The sequence below is a fragment of the Orussus abietinus genome, unplaced genomic scaffold, assembly GCF_000612105.2.
Source record: "Orussus abietinus isolate OABI.00-Male unplaced genomic scaffold, Oabi_2.0 scaffold138, whole genome shotgun sequence".
In the NCBI taxonomy this organism is placed as follows: Eukaryota; Metazoa; Arthropoda; class Insecta; order Hymenoptera; family Orussidae; genus Orussus; species Orussus abietinus.
Window position 1 is genome coordinate 1 of NW_019394314.1, and position 15919 is coordinate 15919.

The 15919-nt window shown below is 43.3% G+C and overlaps 1 protein-coding gene across 3 annotated transcripts in view; it reads right to left on the minus strand.

The window, feature by feature from the left end:
* Positions 1–5163: 5163 nt before the first annotated feature.
* LOC105700405 (catenin alpha) overlaps positions 5164–15919 on the minus strand; it is a 34829-nt gene continuing 24073 nt past the window's right edge. For all 3 annotated transcript variants that reach the window (XM_012426215.1, XM_012426216.2, XM_012426217.2), the window contains exons 5-7: positions 11021–11623; positions 9642–10319; positions 5164–6257 (exon numbers count right to left, since the gene is read on the minus strand). In XM_012426215.1, coding sequence (XP_012281638.1) covers positions 6093–6257; positions 9642–10319; positions 11021–11623 — 1446 coding nt within the window. In that variant the 3' untranslated portion in view covers positions 5164–6092. The remainder of the gene's footprint in view (positions 6258–9641; positions 10320–11020; positions 11624–15919) is intronic.

Genomic DNA, 15919 nt, shown 5'->3' on the forward strand with positions numbered 1-15919 from the left:
CCTAGGTTTAATCTCAAAGCTCGACATATGGATTCCTCGTGTTCTTACGGAAAGAAATTTGTGTCATCGCGTTGACGTCTGTGATTTGCTTCTCAAACGTCAAGAAAATGATCCATTTTTGAAGCGCATCATCCCTGGGGACGAGAAATGGGTTGTCTACGACAATGTTACATGCAAGAGATCATGGAGTAAAAAAGATGAACCGGCTCAAAGAACTTCGAAAGCCGAAATTCATCAAAAAAGGTGATGGTATCTGTTTGGTGGGATTTCAAAGGAATCGTTTTTTTTGAGATTCTACCGAGCAACCCAACGATCAATTCTGAAGTGTACTGTCTCCAGCTGGACAAATTGAATGATTCACTTAAACAGAAGAGACCAGCATTGATCGATAGAAAAGGTGTAGTGTTTCACCAAGATAATGCGAGACCTCATACAAGTTTCTTAACTCGCCAAAAGCTTCTACAGCTTGGATGGGATATACTGCGATCCCCACCATATTCTCCAGATCTCGCACCTTCTGATTATTACTTGTTCCGGTCTCTACAACATTTTTTAGACGGTAAAACCTTTACTTCAAATGAGGAGGTCAAAATTCACCTGGATCAGTTTTTTGACAGCAAAAACCAAACACTTTATGAGCGTGGAATCATGCTACTGCCAGAAAGATGGCAAAAGGTATTGGATCAGAATGAACAATATATAATTGAATAAAATTCATTCGCTATAAAAAATCGTCTTTCATTTTCATAATAAAAAAACGAAATTACTTTCCGAGCAACCCAATAGCTACACCCAGTACTATTTTCATTTCGGGTGGTATCACTGTAGCATATATATATATAGGGGATAGGTTCCAAGGAAAACAATGTGTGTCACCAGTGTCGCATGTGCGGAGAGAGCAGTACACCGCCGATCCTCACGCGAGATGGATACGAGGTCCAAATTTAATGTATATTTCCTAGTCTCCATAATTACGTATTATATAACCTGTGCACCTTATGACTGTCTTCCATTCCGACCTTACGCCCCGCCGATTGAGCGGTACCGTGTCTCACATCACCTTGGGCATGGCGGTCTAACGTAAAAATATAAAAATCTATAAACGTTTTTTTACATATTTTACCAGTGAATTACGTCCGGCATGCAACGATATCAAGTGCTGTCGAAGAGCCACAATTGTAATTTTACTGCCCTCTCACGTCGTCGCCATATTTGACATTAACGTAAACGTAGAATTTAACCACTTGCGCTATAAATACGTGCCACGCACGTCCAGATGCTTTTGTTCCAAAACTGCCAGCGACATGTATACCACGTCGTTAGGCATTTGTCGCAGGAACTAAATCGACGTGTCCGGCACCTCGGCTAACAGTTGGATCGTTCATTATTCGAGCTACAGTTCCAGAGTGCACATCGCGTAGCGTCATCGATATCTTGGAAATATTTCAGAATCGATAGGGTATGTCGTACGGATGTTATACCGCATGTTATATTGTAGAGCGCGGCACGGCAACCGAAAAATAAATCGTAGCGCAAGTGGTTAAGAGAAAACTACGTATTGGCAGGGAAACGTTAATATCCATAATTTCGAATCGTAATCCAAAATCTCTCGCCGCGGCGGATTCCCAGCGATACCATCGCAAGCGCTTAAAGAGCAGTAAATCTCGTTAACGGCAAACAAAAACCCCGGGAGCAAAATGTTCCCCTCGCGGTAAATTCCTGCACTCGTTCCCCGAGCATGGCGGTCGGTTGAACGTTTCGGCCTTCGCGCTCTAAGCGCGCCTCCAGGAAGGTAAACCGATCGTCACCAGCGGGGCTTCCGCATCCCCATCCTCGTTCCCTGACCGCGAATCACCGTAGGGGTGCCGCGGACGCAAATAGCCGCGCGGGGACCCCTCGGCCAAATTGGCAACGGTTGGCAACGGTTGGCATCGGCCGACTCGCGCGGTGCACCGAAGATGCGAGACCACGGGAGAGGTGGCTAAAAGGAGAGACGCAAAAGAGAGTGGGAAACAAGGGGACCACGGCCGTGCCAACTGTTCCGCGTCGGGGACTCGCACGGGAGCGTCGACGCGGTCGGTGTGTCCGGGTGCGTCCGACGGGATTGGAACGCGCAACGCCACCGTCGACGGTCGCGCCCGCAATGGCACGGTCCCTCGAGTCGTGAGCGCGCCGTCCAGTCTCCCGACCCTGGGTCGCTCTGGCGGCGCGACGGGGAAGAGCGGAAGTGCCGACGCGTGGACGCAGCGCTTGCCGGAAGATGGCGCTATTTTCGGGCGGCAGCGGCGACCCCCCTCCGACCGGCGAGCCCGAGCCCTCCGGACCCTCCAGACAGCGCAGCCTCCGCGACCGACTGCGCGACGGCTTCTCCGGGGGATTCACATGGCCGTGAGTACCACGATGCTTGTCCGACGCGTGCTTTGTTTCCGGCGACGGCGAAGCTTTCGCAACCTTTCATAGGGATTTCCTGTAGCTTGGTCAAAATCTGCACCACCGTGGCGGTGAAAACAACGATTTTTACGTTTACTCCACGTGTTTAAGGTGAAGTGAAACACGTCGAGCAACTTGATCGGCGTCGATGAAGAAGATTTGTCTAAATGCCTACGTTGCCGACGTTGGTTTTCACATCGACGGCTGGGTCGAATTATATTGGGTATTGTACCAAATGGCATACTCCGTCTGTCGTTTTCGTACAATAATTATAAAGATATCGATATAAAATTCCAGAAATCCTCTGGATTCGTGCTTTCTGGCGCCCTAAGTGACTGCGGAGGAACCCCCTGCGCCATCTGTGATTTCCAGGTCAATTAAATTTGCACTCCGAGACCTCGTATTCCCATCGTTTTAGCATAGAAGCGCATACAACACTTTTTTTTTGCCTTTATCCCGTTCAAATGCGAGTTTATCGATTATCAGAGGGTTCTAAATTGTCGTAAAATTGTCCTGACCCTTTCGTTTCTCATATCCGATCCTACGATAATTGTATATTGATCGAAATATGAGAGCTCGACGCCATTTGTTCTTGTCTGGGCTAGTTAAAAAATTTTTTCCAATAATCCAAATTTTTAATCTGTCCGGACAATTCTTAGATGATCAGGAGTGATGTGTCAAAGTTTCGGGCAGTTTGGTATAATGCCCTTAAAAAAATGTGTTGTATTCTAATCGACTGATTTGAAAGGGGTTTCACTTCACCTTAATGGTGTGGACTTGTCTAATCATTTGTGTAGATTTAGTTGAATTCATTTTTTCTATGTGTTATATCCTAGACAATTTAACATAATAAGAATTTATTAGGAACGGCAAAAGCGAACACCTGGACGTGAGTAAGCGTCCGGGTAACTTAATATATCGCGGAAAAATCACGCGCCAAGTTCGAGCCGCGGAGCAATATGTCGATCCAAGAACACGGGTCAGCACCACGTGTAGATGGTCGCAATAAAATGACCATGAAAATCAGCAAAATCGACGCCCCTCCATGAGAGACATATTGCTCCCTTCCTCAACTAACGAGAGCGCAAAATTCTAATTCGAAAACGGACCGACACTTCGCAGTTAAATTTTAAACCAGACGGGTCAGGAAGAGTTCCAACAACGTACTAGTTGCCAAGACAGAAAAGATTTCTAAACGTATATTAGCCGGATTCAAGGTGCTTAAAGACTGTGCCCGAAGCTTCGGAATTTCCAAAGGGGAATTACCGGAAAACCATCGCCCAAAGGTTCAACGGGATAACCTTCCACGAAAGGGGCGTTGGAATCAAAGACTATTATCGAAAGGTGAGCGATTCAATAATTTTCCTCTATCTGCATTTACGCGACCGAATTTTGTATTGGAACACTGTTAATCATTTGTGCGATTCACGATTCGATAATTTTCCTTAATTATCACTTATCTTCATTTAAGTGATTGAATTTTGTTTTGAGCATTGTTAATCATTTGTGCGATTCACGATTCAATAGTTTTCCTTAATTATCACTTATCTTCATTTAAGTGATTGAATTTTGTTTTGAGCATTGTTAATCATTTGTGCGATTCACGTTTCAATAGTTTTCCTTAATTATCATTTATCCTCATTTAAGTGATTGAATTTTGTCTTGAGCATTGTTAATCATTTGTGCGATTCATGATTCGATGATTTTCCTTGATTATCAGTTATCCTCATTTTACGTGATTGAATTTTGCGTTTGAACATTGTTAATCATTTGCGCGACTCACGACCCAATAAACTCCTTCAACTATCGTTTAGCGGAATTTATGTTACCAAATTTTGTTTCGAATTTGTTCGACTTCGGGTCGTTCCCGAAATAAAGGGATTATTTTTATAATCAGGGTAGAAATTTATTGACCCCTCGTGTTCTATTCCCAATTCCATACGTTCCTGCGTGCACCTCCAGTCCTTGGCTACACGATTCGGTTCGTGGCCTAAAAGGGAGGAAAGGAAAGCAGAGTCGAGTCTACCTGACCGACTCGCAAATCAGGTTGGGACGTCTTGACGTAACAACTTATACACAATTAGTTTCGTACATTAATCAGTTATCTCATGATTGAAATGCAATATCGCACATATTAAGTCATTTATACTATCGTTGTTGAAAGTATGTTCACTATTTTTTCCAGAAGTTATTTAGTTAATAATTTTTTTTCACAAAAAATGAAATATTAGGCGTTGTGTATATCGAGTTTAGGTCGAATTCATACATCCCAAAAATATCATTCAATTTCTGCTTATTCTGTTCAGAAAAAGTAAATTATGACAAACGGTAAGGCATAGACCCTAACGAGCATCTGCCATGAAATGGTCCTGTTTTATAGAATAAAATGTGAAGGGATGAAGTAGGGGTAAACGATAACTAATAATATTGTTTTAGTCTTCTAAACGATATTTAATGTTTCATAAATGATTACTGACAAGATTTTTAAAAATATGGGATCAAATACTTTTTCATGTTACTGGCTTCCCTCTGTTTGATCAACATTTTTTTTTATCTTGTTACTCAAAATTCCCGTTAAGAAAGAGAACATAAATAAAGCTATTGACTAATTGAAAATAGTTCACGCAAGTTACTCATTCTGACTCCGTACAAAAATTGTCTTGGAACATATTTTTGGTTCATATAAAAATGTGGAGAGGAATTGAAGGAAGTAAGATAGCTAGACAGTAGACATAATCGTTTGCCTTATAATTATTTGAATCCCAGAGGTCATTGAAACAACATTGTCGAAAAATGCAGACAGTGCAATAGCGCTTGTCTTCATTGAGTACGAAAAGAACCAAGCGGCACGATAGCGCTCGCCTTTTTTGTGTCGAAAAATGTCAATCAGTACAATAGCGCTGGTCTTAGTTTATGTTTTTTGGTGTTAAGTAGAGAAGGAAGGAAGACCGTGCTATTTCGATAGATTCTTAGTGCACACCTTCAGTTGTCCATAGCGTTCAAATGTGCCTGGATTATTCGACATGAAATCTAAACAGCGCGATCGAGCTGCTTGGGACCCAAACGGTTAAGTTCGTATCGGAATCAGTTTATATGTTGCCGTAGCACGTTCTCACCGATACAACTACCGAATGAATGTCAAATAAACAACGCCATGCGACAGACTACGTATTATTTCGACTACAATTATACAAAAGTATTGTCGGTAAACGCAACTTTAAGCATATAATTTGGCGTTCGTTTATAGTTCTAAAGGTAAGGTCATAATTGGTAGAAAATATTCACGTAATTTATAATTATACTTTGTGTAACTGGACCACTGAAAAAGTACAAATTATTATACATAATGTGATACCCATCAATTTACGGTGATATATATATGTGTATGTATATGTATAACGTAATTCGATTAATACATATAATGTAATATTCATCTAAATGATTAAAGTTCCAGTGTAACATATACTATAATAGAAAGATACCCTTATTAGGTTTTACACACAACGGCCGGTTCTTAAATTACGCGTGTGAATTTTTTTGCAGTGCATATTATTTCTGCTAATTTGTATTATCACTGTATTAGGCAACACACTTTTATACCAGGCTTATACGTTTGTATATGTATAAATTGCCTTTCCTTTTATAAACGCCGTCCATTTCTTTTAAACACTTTCTGTTGGACTCTGGAATTCCGACAGCGCGTGTATAGGGTTTTGGACTTTCTTTTGCGAACCTTTTCGCACTTTCGCTCTAACTTCTTCTGGCCTCTCAGGGCGAACCAGTGGTTTCTTCTCCGGTGCTTTCATCTTCCAAACAACGATCGGAGACTGTTGGGAAAAAAGCATATTAGTTAAAATTTTACATCAATGTTGGTGCTATTAAAAACTAAACAAAACAAACTTAATACACTGTTACGTAAACACCCGTACCGTAACATAACTTAGGGAATCGTAATCCGTACCATAACTTAGGGAAAAACCCATTTTCCGATCACCGGAGCTAGCCATGGAAATCCGAATACGGAAACGCGACTAGGAAACTCTTGCGCAAGGATCCAAAACTAAATCACCTGACACAACATACTCATCGACCAAGACGACTCCAAAAGTCATCAACCGATCCGGGGCGAATAAACTGATGACTACGCAACGCGTCATCGCGACCCAGAAGCGCCACCCTCACCTGGGCCCTAGGATCTCCCACTAATCGGAACACCCTGCTAATAAAACCAGCCTTCAGATCGAGACAAGTCATACGTCTTTAGTCAATTGTCATATTCAAGTGTCATATCGTCGGTCACTGTCAACGTCGACAACCTCGAGTGGAGCTCCTGGTCCCCGGCCCTCCGTTCCTAGCGAGTCAGAGACCGAGACCACCGGACTCCCTGTCGAGGACCACTATCCTGCGAGCTGCAGTAGTGCCACCCGGTACTCAAGCGATCCAACCCCGGAGTCAAGACCAGACGGCGGCACTGCGACTTCCATTAGACGGGAGGCTTCTAGGAGACCTCCAACCCTAGAGCACGCCACGGGATGAAGGTGTTCACGCACAGTCATCCAGCTGGGTAGATCAATAGAAACTGTCACCGAATCCGGCCGCTGATCACGACAGGTAGAGGATCCTTCGCAAGCTCGGCTCATCCTCATTTCATTCTAGTTTATTTCTTAAACCCTCATCTCCGACCAAACCGAATTCTAACCATTATCGCGATTTCCATGCCTTGCTCCGGTCAACCGGATAGATTAAGAACCCATTAACTTCCGTCAAACAGCTGAGCTCGAAATCTCAGAATCGCAAGACAGACTAGAATCACGCGTAGACCGCCATTAACCAGCAAAGAATTCCCGCGTCAGCACTCCGGCGTCCAGTAACCTACCGCCGCTAAAGCGCATTATCGTGACACCCGAACCGCCGCGCCGCGAAAGTATAAAAACCCAGGGAAAATTAGATCAAGGCACCTCGGGTGCCCCTCCCAGCTGATTGTAATTTAGACCTCACGGACGAATAAATGCAGCCATCATAGTACACTAGCCATATTGCCATTTGTTCAAACCCCTTTTTTAATCCTCACTCCCCTAGATCCCAGCTGAGGAATTGATCTAGTCGCTCGGATCAATCTCTTCACAAGATTAGAATACTCGTTACGCGCAAGATTTGGATAATCTCTATCCGAATCATCCCGGTCTCGCATCCGCTCGACCGCCCCGTAACAAGACATTCAGTTTATTTAACAGTTCAGCAATGCTGCGCATCTAATGGGATATAGTAGACCACTTACAAACTGTATGCATGTGTATTTCTAATCATTGCATGCGGGTAAATGGCGCTAGGACAATAATTCGTCTGTCATACGTCATCAGTGGCAGCCACTGAAAGCCGCGACAAACTGAACACCCAATTAGCAAGTCGCGACATTTTATTCGGGGACCAGTGAATCCCACTGGACGCACGGAAGGTTAGACTGGCGGGTAATTTAACCATTTGCGGTCGTATTTACTCAAGATCAAGAGAACTTTGGTGGCTGAGAATAGGTATACGACTGCCAAGGATTAACTGAAGCATCCATAACTTTCGCATGCAATGAGCAGCCAAAATTAGCGGCTCGATAAACAAGACTCTCTTCATCTAATAACTCGGTCAATAATCGTTTTACCAAAAATGGTAAAGGAACTGTCGACTTCAAACACCGCCACCTCCCATCATTTTCGGAGATTACTACGAGTTCCGGGATATCCTGCATATGTTATAAGCAATGTGATAAATATGAATATTCTGCACAGTTTCTAAACATTTTGCACAATATCCTATTCTAATGTCTGTAACGGGGCGATTTGGGAGCACCTGCGTGGCTATACAATCGGCGACAATCGATGCGCGCGCGATCGAGCAATAATCAGACGGCGCGATAAGGCCAAGGAGTAGAGAGAGGCCGCGAGCCAAAAATGTTAAGACAATAGGTTTGAGTCCCAGTTCAGATAGTCACTCGATTGGAGACTTTCGTGAGATACCAAAACGAAAGTATACGCGAAGTTAGTTAGGAAGAAGGCTGGAGTAACCCGGAATCCGATTTCAATTTATATGAAATAAAATTGCAGATAGATAGCAGAACCCAATCAATTCCTAAGTACCTGCGGTCTCTGCCACCTTGGTAGACGTGGCATTCCTTACTAGAACTCCTCGAACTTTATCCTGGGACTGTATTATGGCAGCACATCCCACAAACGTACGTTAGAATGCAAAGGAAAGGAAAACGAAAAGAACTAGTGCACCGTATCTTCGATTGACGAAAGTCACTTGTCAATCGTAGCAGGCACATACAAAAAAAGATACGAAAAACGTGTGAATTCGTACCTTCGTCTTTGTCAGTACGACAACCCTAAAGTAGGAACAAACGCGATCAACAATTGCGGAAGACAGCTCGGGCTCTGTTACGGTGACCGCCCCCGATCTACCGAGCTTTTGAAGTTGCGATAATGAAATCGCGAACCAAATAAATGCAACAAGAACCCACTCCCAAAAAATCCTACCGAACCAAAAGACCCTACGCCAGCGGATATCCGAAGCTGGATAACCGAAAATAAGTTGGGACGAACACCTGTAGAGCAAAGCTCCAGGAACCAAATAAGATAATCCAAATTACTTCAAGAATCGAATTCTAATTAAAAAATTACGCGAATAACTGTATTCCGAAATATTACGGACCTAAGCCAACCCATTTTCACCCACACCTTGAATCCTTTCTATCCGGATTCGGTGAAGAACATTTTGCATATTATTGTGAGATCAACCGTCAGTCTGAGAGTTCATTTCCTATCCAGAAGTAAATCCTTTTCAGAAAAGCGAAAACGATTAGTTAATTGTCAATCAACGTTAATTAAGGAATCTCGACGCGTTCAAGGTATCGAAACACGAATTGGATTCGGAATCTCGGCCTCGACCAGCTGAGCGACCGAAGCCGAGACTCGCAAGAAACCGAAACATTGTCTGCGCAGCATGACACATCGCGATCCTTCTCTAATTCGTACGCCTGCCACTCTCTTACTCGGGTTTTTGCACCTCGGAATCCGGCGATTTAATATATTCTCGGAAAATTCTGACGCGGCTCGGACTTACGACGGTGTGGAAAAGACGGTGCATTTTGCACAGCCTAAACCGTACCATTACAAGTCCCATAAATTATACACGTAATAATATTATTGTAATAGGCTTACCGTAACTGTAGACTGCCTTGGATATTTAGTTGACGCGACATAAGATGCTTTAACAGTTAATACAACAGCATTCATTAAATTTTTAGCTGCCTGAATGAGAGATGTTGCGCTATCGAGGCCAGAAACAATGAGTTCCCCACTGATGTTCTGGACATCGGCTTTAACTTTACTAGTAATGTTCATTTGGTGACAGTACAAAGCTATGCGCTGCAAATATGCTAGCAAATCTTTTTTTGTGGAGCTTTCTGGGCATTGGTCGGCAATTTGCCTGGTCAATTTATCTAGCTTTGTTCCAGCCTCAGAAATTTTCTTAGCAGCATTGATAACATCCATTGTCGTCTTTAAAGGGCCTCGACCTCGAGTGAAGTCTGTCATTTCCATCATAATCATACACATATGTTTAGCCAGCACAATTATATCATTTCCTGCATCATCCCACTTAGCGACTTCTCTATCAAATTTGAGTTTTTCACTCTTGAAAAATTCTACTTGTTGTAGAATTTTTTGTTTATCCTCTTCTGGCATTTTTCGCATAGCTTCTCGAGCCGTAGTGATACCGCTTATTTCAGGATATTCATCAACCCCATGCTCGCCAGTCTGGGCACTGGATTTACTGCGAGTTTCCAGAGTATAGTGCTCATCTAATTCGACATCCTCTGGGTCCAAGTCTTCATCCGCCTGTAATATAATTCAGTAAATTGAATTCTTCAAAAACCAAATTAGCATTTGACTAGTACACTTAATCAAAATTATAACTAACTTTGCAGTATATACAATGTTGTGCTCAGTTTTAATTAGTTTTAAATTTCAAATTTAATTTCAAAGTAATCATAGATTTTCTGGCATTAGTTGCATTAGTAAAATAATATATCTTATAACGAATATTAATCAAGTGTCTGGGATCGATATTGTTGGTTGTATCATTTTATACAATTAGCATAACAGGCAAGTTTGTCTCTCCTTGAGTGGCGCCCTCTCTTATTGCATGATTAACCCAGAGGATACATTACGAGATATGTCTCGAGTTAAATGCCCCACCCGATATCAATATATTTGTATCTTAACATTTAAAAACCCTCTCATTTTCAGTATATTTTGGTTTGAAATGTTTAACAAATTTACAGAAGTAAGGTCATATGTATTCAACAGAACAGCAGTAAATCTTTAAACTTTGAACATGATTGATATAAAAATAATTCTGTATTCTCTATTTTATAGTGTAACACTATAAAAACAAATGTTGATAATAAATCAGTTTTATCACAACATTTTTTCTTTAACTGAGCATATTTATTCTGTTCTATTTCACCTATACAACGGTAATAAAATAGAATAGAGTCGTCAAAGGAGTAAAACAGAAATGAAATTGAATATCTTACCCTATTCATGAGTACGGCTCGCCTGATCTCCCGTACCCCATCGTAGACTAATCTAGAAGCATCTATGAAGTCATTTTCATCTACATCCTTTGGTGGATTACTGCCTAAAGCATCTACAGCCACTTCCACCCTTTGCGCAAATTTCGGCATAACTTGTTCCCTTAAAACCTTCACAGCTTCCAGCACTCTCTTAGTATAAATACATGGCTCGTAATTATCCATCTCTGCCTGCACAACGTTACACACTCTGGCAGACCGTCCTCTTATCGCTCCTGCTGTTCGATCCAAAGTGTCTGCATCTCCTTCTTGTAGAGCTAAGACACACTTGTTCACGTCTTCTAAAATATGGTTCTCTGATACCGCTAAAAAGTCATCGATGGTAGTGATGTCATCGACAGCTTCCGTAAGAACACGCACTTGATTTTCCCAAGCTTGTCGAAATACTTCCATGTTGTCAAGAGCCACTTTAGAGCGCGGACGTGCTGCCAAAACTCGAGCAGCGTTTATTACTTGAGGACAGAGATTCTCAATTTGAGCTGCTGCATAACGAACCATCTTAACCCCATCTTCGTTCCCGGACATGCTACATACCAGATTAGCTACCTAAAACAAATTACATATTACGTCCATTAAGCACATATATCGAGTTATTAATATTGTAAGTAATAACGACGAATATTACGGAATAACAACGTTTAAGAATTCCAAAAACAATTTAGAAGTTTCATTCAGAGAAATTTATAGTTATCGTTATTAAAAAAAATCAGTATAACCTAAAAATGTTGTTCTGGTAACTAAATATATTAACTATGTCGACTATTCCAACATGACCGTATTTTTTTAGTAAAAGGAACAATTGGTTTTGGGTGGAGGCAACTGAAAGTGTATGTTTCAATTACTGAAATGTCATAGTAGCCGTAGCGTAAGGAACGTAGTAAGGGCGGTTGCTTCACCTTAGTCAAGGTAATTGCAGGGCCCTTCCATTGTAACTATCACACCCAAAAATAGGTTAAAGTGCTATAAAAAGGTCATTCTACATATTAAAATGTTAAAATATTTAAAAATGTTTTTTCCAAACTGGGTGCACCGAATCATTTGAAACTTCGACCTGTGATTATGAAGGATCTAAGGAAGAACGCGATGAAATTTCAATTCTCGACAAAAAATTACATTTCTCTCGGACAAGAACCAAAAACACATTTTTTTTCGAAAAATGAAATTTCACGAGCATCACGTTCTTTCCTAGGGCCTCCGTAATCACTTATTCAAGTTTTAGATAATTTAATAAACCCAGTTTGGAGAAAAGCTTTATAAATATTTTGACGTTATGATACATACAGAATGACCCTTTAATATCACCTTAAGAGGATATGAAAGGCGCTAACGCGTCGCTAAGGCGTCAACCTGACAGTACGAAGGTTTTTCCGAACCTTAATACAGGAAAAACACTAAACTTGGATTGATTGGTTTCCAGTCGTTCAGGGCAGCTTAAATGAAGTACATCATGACACAACCAGATTCACGCCGTTGGAATCTCATCTCAACAAGAAACTAACGCGATTCTGGGAGGAATGGCCCCAACCAAGGGAAAAGGACAACGAACCAGGATATGGAAGAAAGCTTCAACTCGTCCGTGGAAACGTAGAAGTCAAGAGCAAGAAGCGTGCCGACAGATTTAATCAAGCACACAAACTATCTAACTTTGTCCCGGGGGACATGATTCTGGTCAAGGCGAACAACGTCTCAAACCCGGCGAATAAATTATTAGCCAAATTTCTCGTGATATACGAAGTTCCATACAAAATCAAGAAAGCCGTAGGACCAGCAACATGTATTCTCGCGCGCCCAGGAATGAAGAAAGAGCGCTGCATGTTTCGTAGCATAAATCTCAAGCGATATCTCACGCCAATCGACATCGGTAATTCGCAAGGATCGACTCTAACCAACGATTCAGTTCGAACGCCCGATGTCCCCTCATCGCAGAGCGATGAGTCCCCAAAATGACCAATCACACGTCAATAGTTGAAAAACCAAAATTGAATCTGATTGGAACCACACGAACCATGATATCGACCAATAAGGGGACATAATTACGCTAAGGATAAGGATTAGATTTATAAGCGGATCGAACTCAGAACGATTACCAGTTATCAAAGTGAGACAATAGAGAAAGGTCAACGACACAATAGCGAAGTCAAGAAGCCGAAGAGGCGAGTGCAAAACGACGAGGCTCAACGGTACAAGGCGACGACGATATTAAAGTAAGCGATCCAGCAACAAACATTAATCAATCGGAACATTTTAATTCGAATAGGAGTCACAGTATACCAGGGTACTACCCTGTGACGCATCCCCGTCGAGGAGATCGGGTAAGTGACCGTCCGGAAAGTAGGAATAATGAACCCGTACCGCATGTGAGCCCAGCTGGAGTTCCGACAGGCCGAACTATAACGAATAGAGCAGTGACTATAAGCCAAAATGAAACGGCGGCCAAACGAACAGGATCGAACCTTGACAGCATATGGCATTGACTACGGCGGAGTCACTAGAAACAGCTCGGACGACTTGCAGACTCTACCGCAGGACCGAGTAAACGAACGGCGAGACAGAGATAGTCAGGTTACTGCGGGACGGGGGATGGGATATGATGGCATAAGAGTGTATCATTAGCTCGAGTAGCACGTGGATCCAACAGTGGGGAGAGAATAACAAAAACGTGGTAGACTACATCCTAGGCAACGGTATGGCGCGCTCAGGGGAATAACCGAAGGAATCAATTTGTAGGATAAGCAACAATCAAAAGTTAAGAAATAAAATCTTGGTTCTCGAAAGGCAAGAGTGTACAATCACGACCTATCCCATGACTTTCCAAGCGGACTGTAGCGAGACAAAAAAAAATGTGCGAGGAGTAGGCGAAAAGGGGGGGAACACGCGTGTAAACTCAAGACAAAGTGAATGACGAATCAGGCACGCACAAGGTAATGAGCAACTTTGGGAGTCATTAGCATGTTAACTGCTAGCGAATATGGACAAATCCACACAGACAGGCAAACCGGTAACCGGGTGAGAAAGCAGGGTACGGGAGTACATCTGACGTCTGGGACTCAGGACCTCCAACCGCCCGCCTAGGAAGGGACTGAAGAAAAACAAACAGGCCCAAACAGAGGATGAGTATTTCCACTTGGCGAAGCAGGACCAGGACATTCGCCGAGTCCTGGAAGAAATCCTGACGGTCGGAAGGCATCCAGGGACGAAGGAGCATCCAACCCAGAAACCTACGGAGATACAACGCTTTCGATTTATTCCGAAAGCGCCGAACCCCCGAATCATCGAGGAGTGTAGGGGGCGATTCTTGGACCTGACGGCGTGGCGGGGCCAGGCCGCAACATGACGACGATCCGGCGACTCGAGGGCGACCCAAGAACAGCCAACCTGGGACCCAACCGTACGCAAGTACTCCCGGACATAGTTCACCATCACTCCCCTCTCCCCGCAAAGGATGCTGTATCGGGAAGATCCAAGAAACTAAGATTAATAAAATCATGATTAAGTATTGGTAACAGTGCAATTATTAAGTCCTGACTCTTAGGCGAAGGAGCCCGGAATATCCGTACCAACAGTTCCGAATTCCTTCGAGAGGGCAATTGTAACGGGTCAGTGGGATTGCGGACCATAGTATCCGAAATTAATTCGGGATTCAGAATACACTATGCGTGCACCTTAGGATAAGTAGGGGAACGCTAAGATAGGGAATCCGCGATCCGCGAGTTCAGCGAGCGCGAGAAGCGGCTCTCTTGGATTTTGGAAGCGAAGAAAGGCAGTCCGCGATATCTCTGCTAAATTTAAAGGATTAAGCACACCAGCGCCGAATTCGGCGCCATCGACCACGGGACACCGAGACATTGGAGCGACGAAGAGGAGCGGGCGCTTCGAAGGATGATTATGGAACAAAAATCGCAACTTTTGTTGCGCCCTCTTTTCCCAAAATGTCCAGCGGGTTGTGGAGTTGTGCCACGACCCGTCTGTTCCTTCTCCCACGGGTTCTGCCATTGCGCCGTCACCCGTCACTCCTATCACTCCCTGGGTTCTGGAATGGAACCGGTCACCTGGGTTGTGGAATTGCGCCATCACCGATCCTAGGTCCTAACCAAACCGTCCACTGCCAATGTCCGCAGCTGGTCTCCTATCCAATTAACAAAGAAGGCTGTTCTCGTGGAGTGTAGCTCCAAGAGAACAGTTCTTTCAGTTTAAGGAATGTCCGCGCACAGCAAGGCCGTACTTCCTATGCGTATAAATCACGCGACGCGTGCCTAGGACGAGATTAGAAAACTTTAGAAATAGTGCGAGAACCTTTCCAATCATCTCCTTTCCAACGTTCTCAGAAATAACTCGTTGATCAGAAAGGGCGCTTTCTGTAGATATTACATTGCGCGTAATTCCGAATTCTTGTCCTCTCGCCTGTCTCCTAATTAAATTTATTGTACGGACATATAAAGTAGCACGAACCCACGGGTAAGCAATTTTTGGGACGACAGTCGTTGACCAAGATTGCGACCGTTACAGTACATATCGTACATAGGCTCTACCTGAAATACCGAGAGTTCTAGCGTCTTTCCACCATGTGGTCAAATTCGTTCGGGGACGCTTACTTAGCCTCCGCCCATCTACTGATGAATGCGAAATCCAAACGCACTACTTTTTCCGGCGATATTTAAAAAAGAGGACATCGTCTTGACGAATAGAGCCCTTTCGGCCCATTGAAGGCGTATGTGAATCGAGCCAACTGCTGGACGAACCGGGCCTCCAAGAGGCAACGACGTGGGCTGGCAACTCACGCGCCCAAGGGCCATCCGTAAACCTCCTCGTGGTGGAGGCTGGATGCGGGCCTCCATGGGTCCG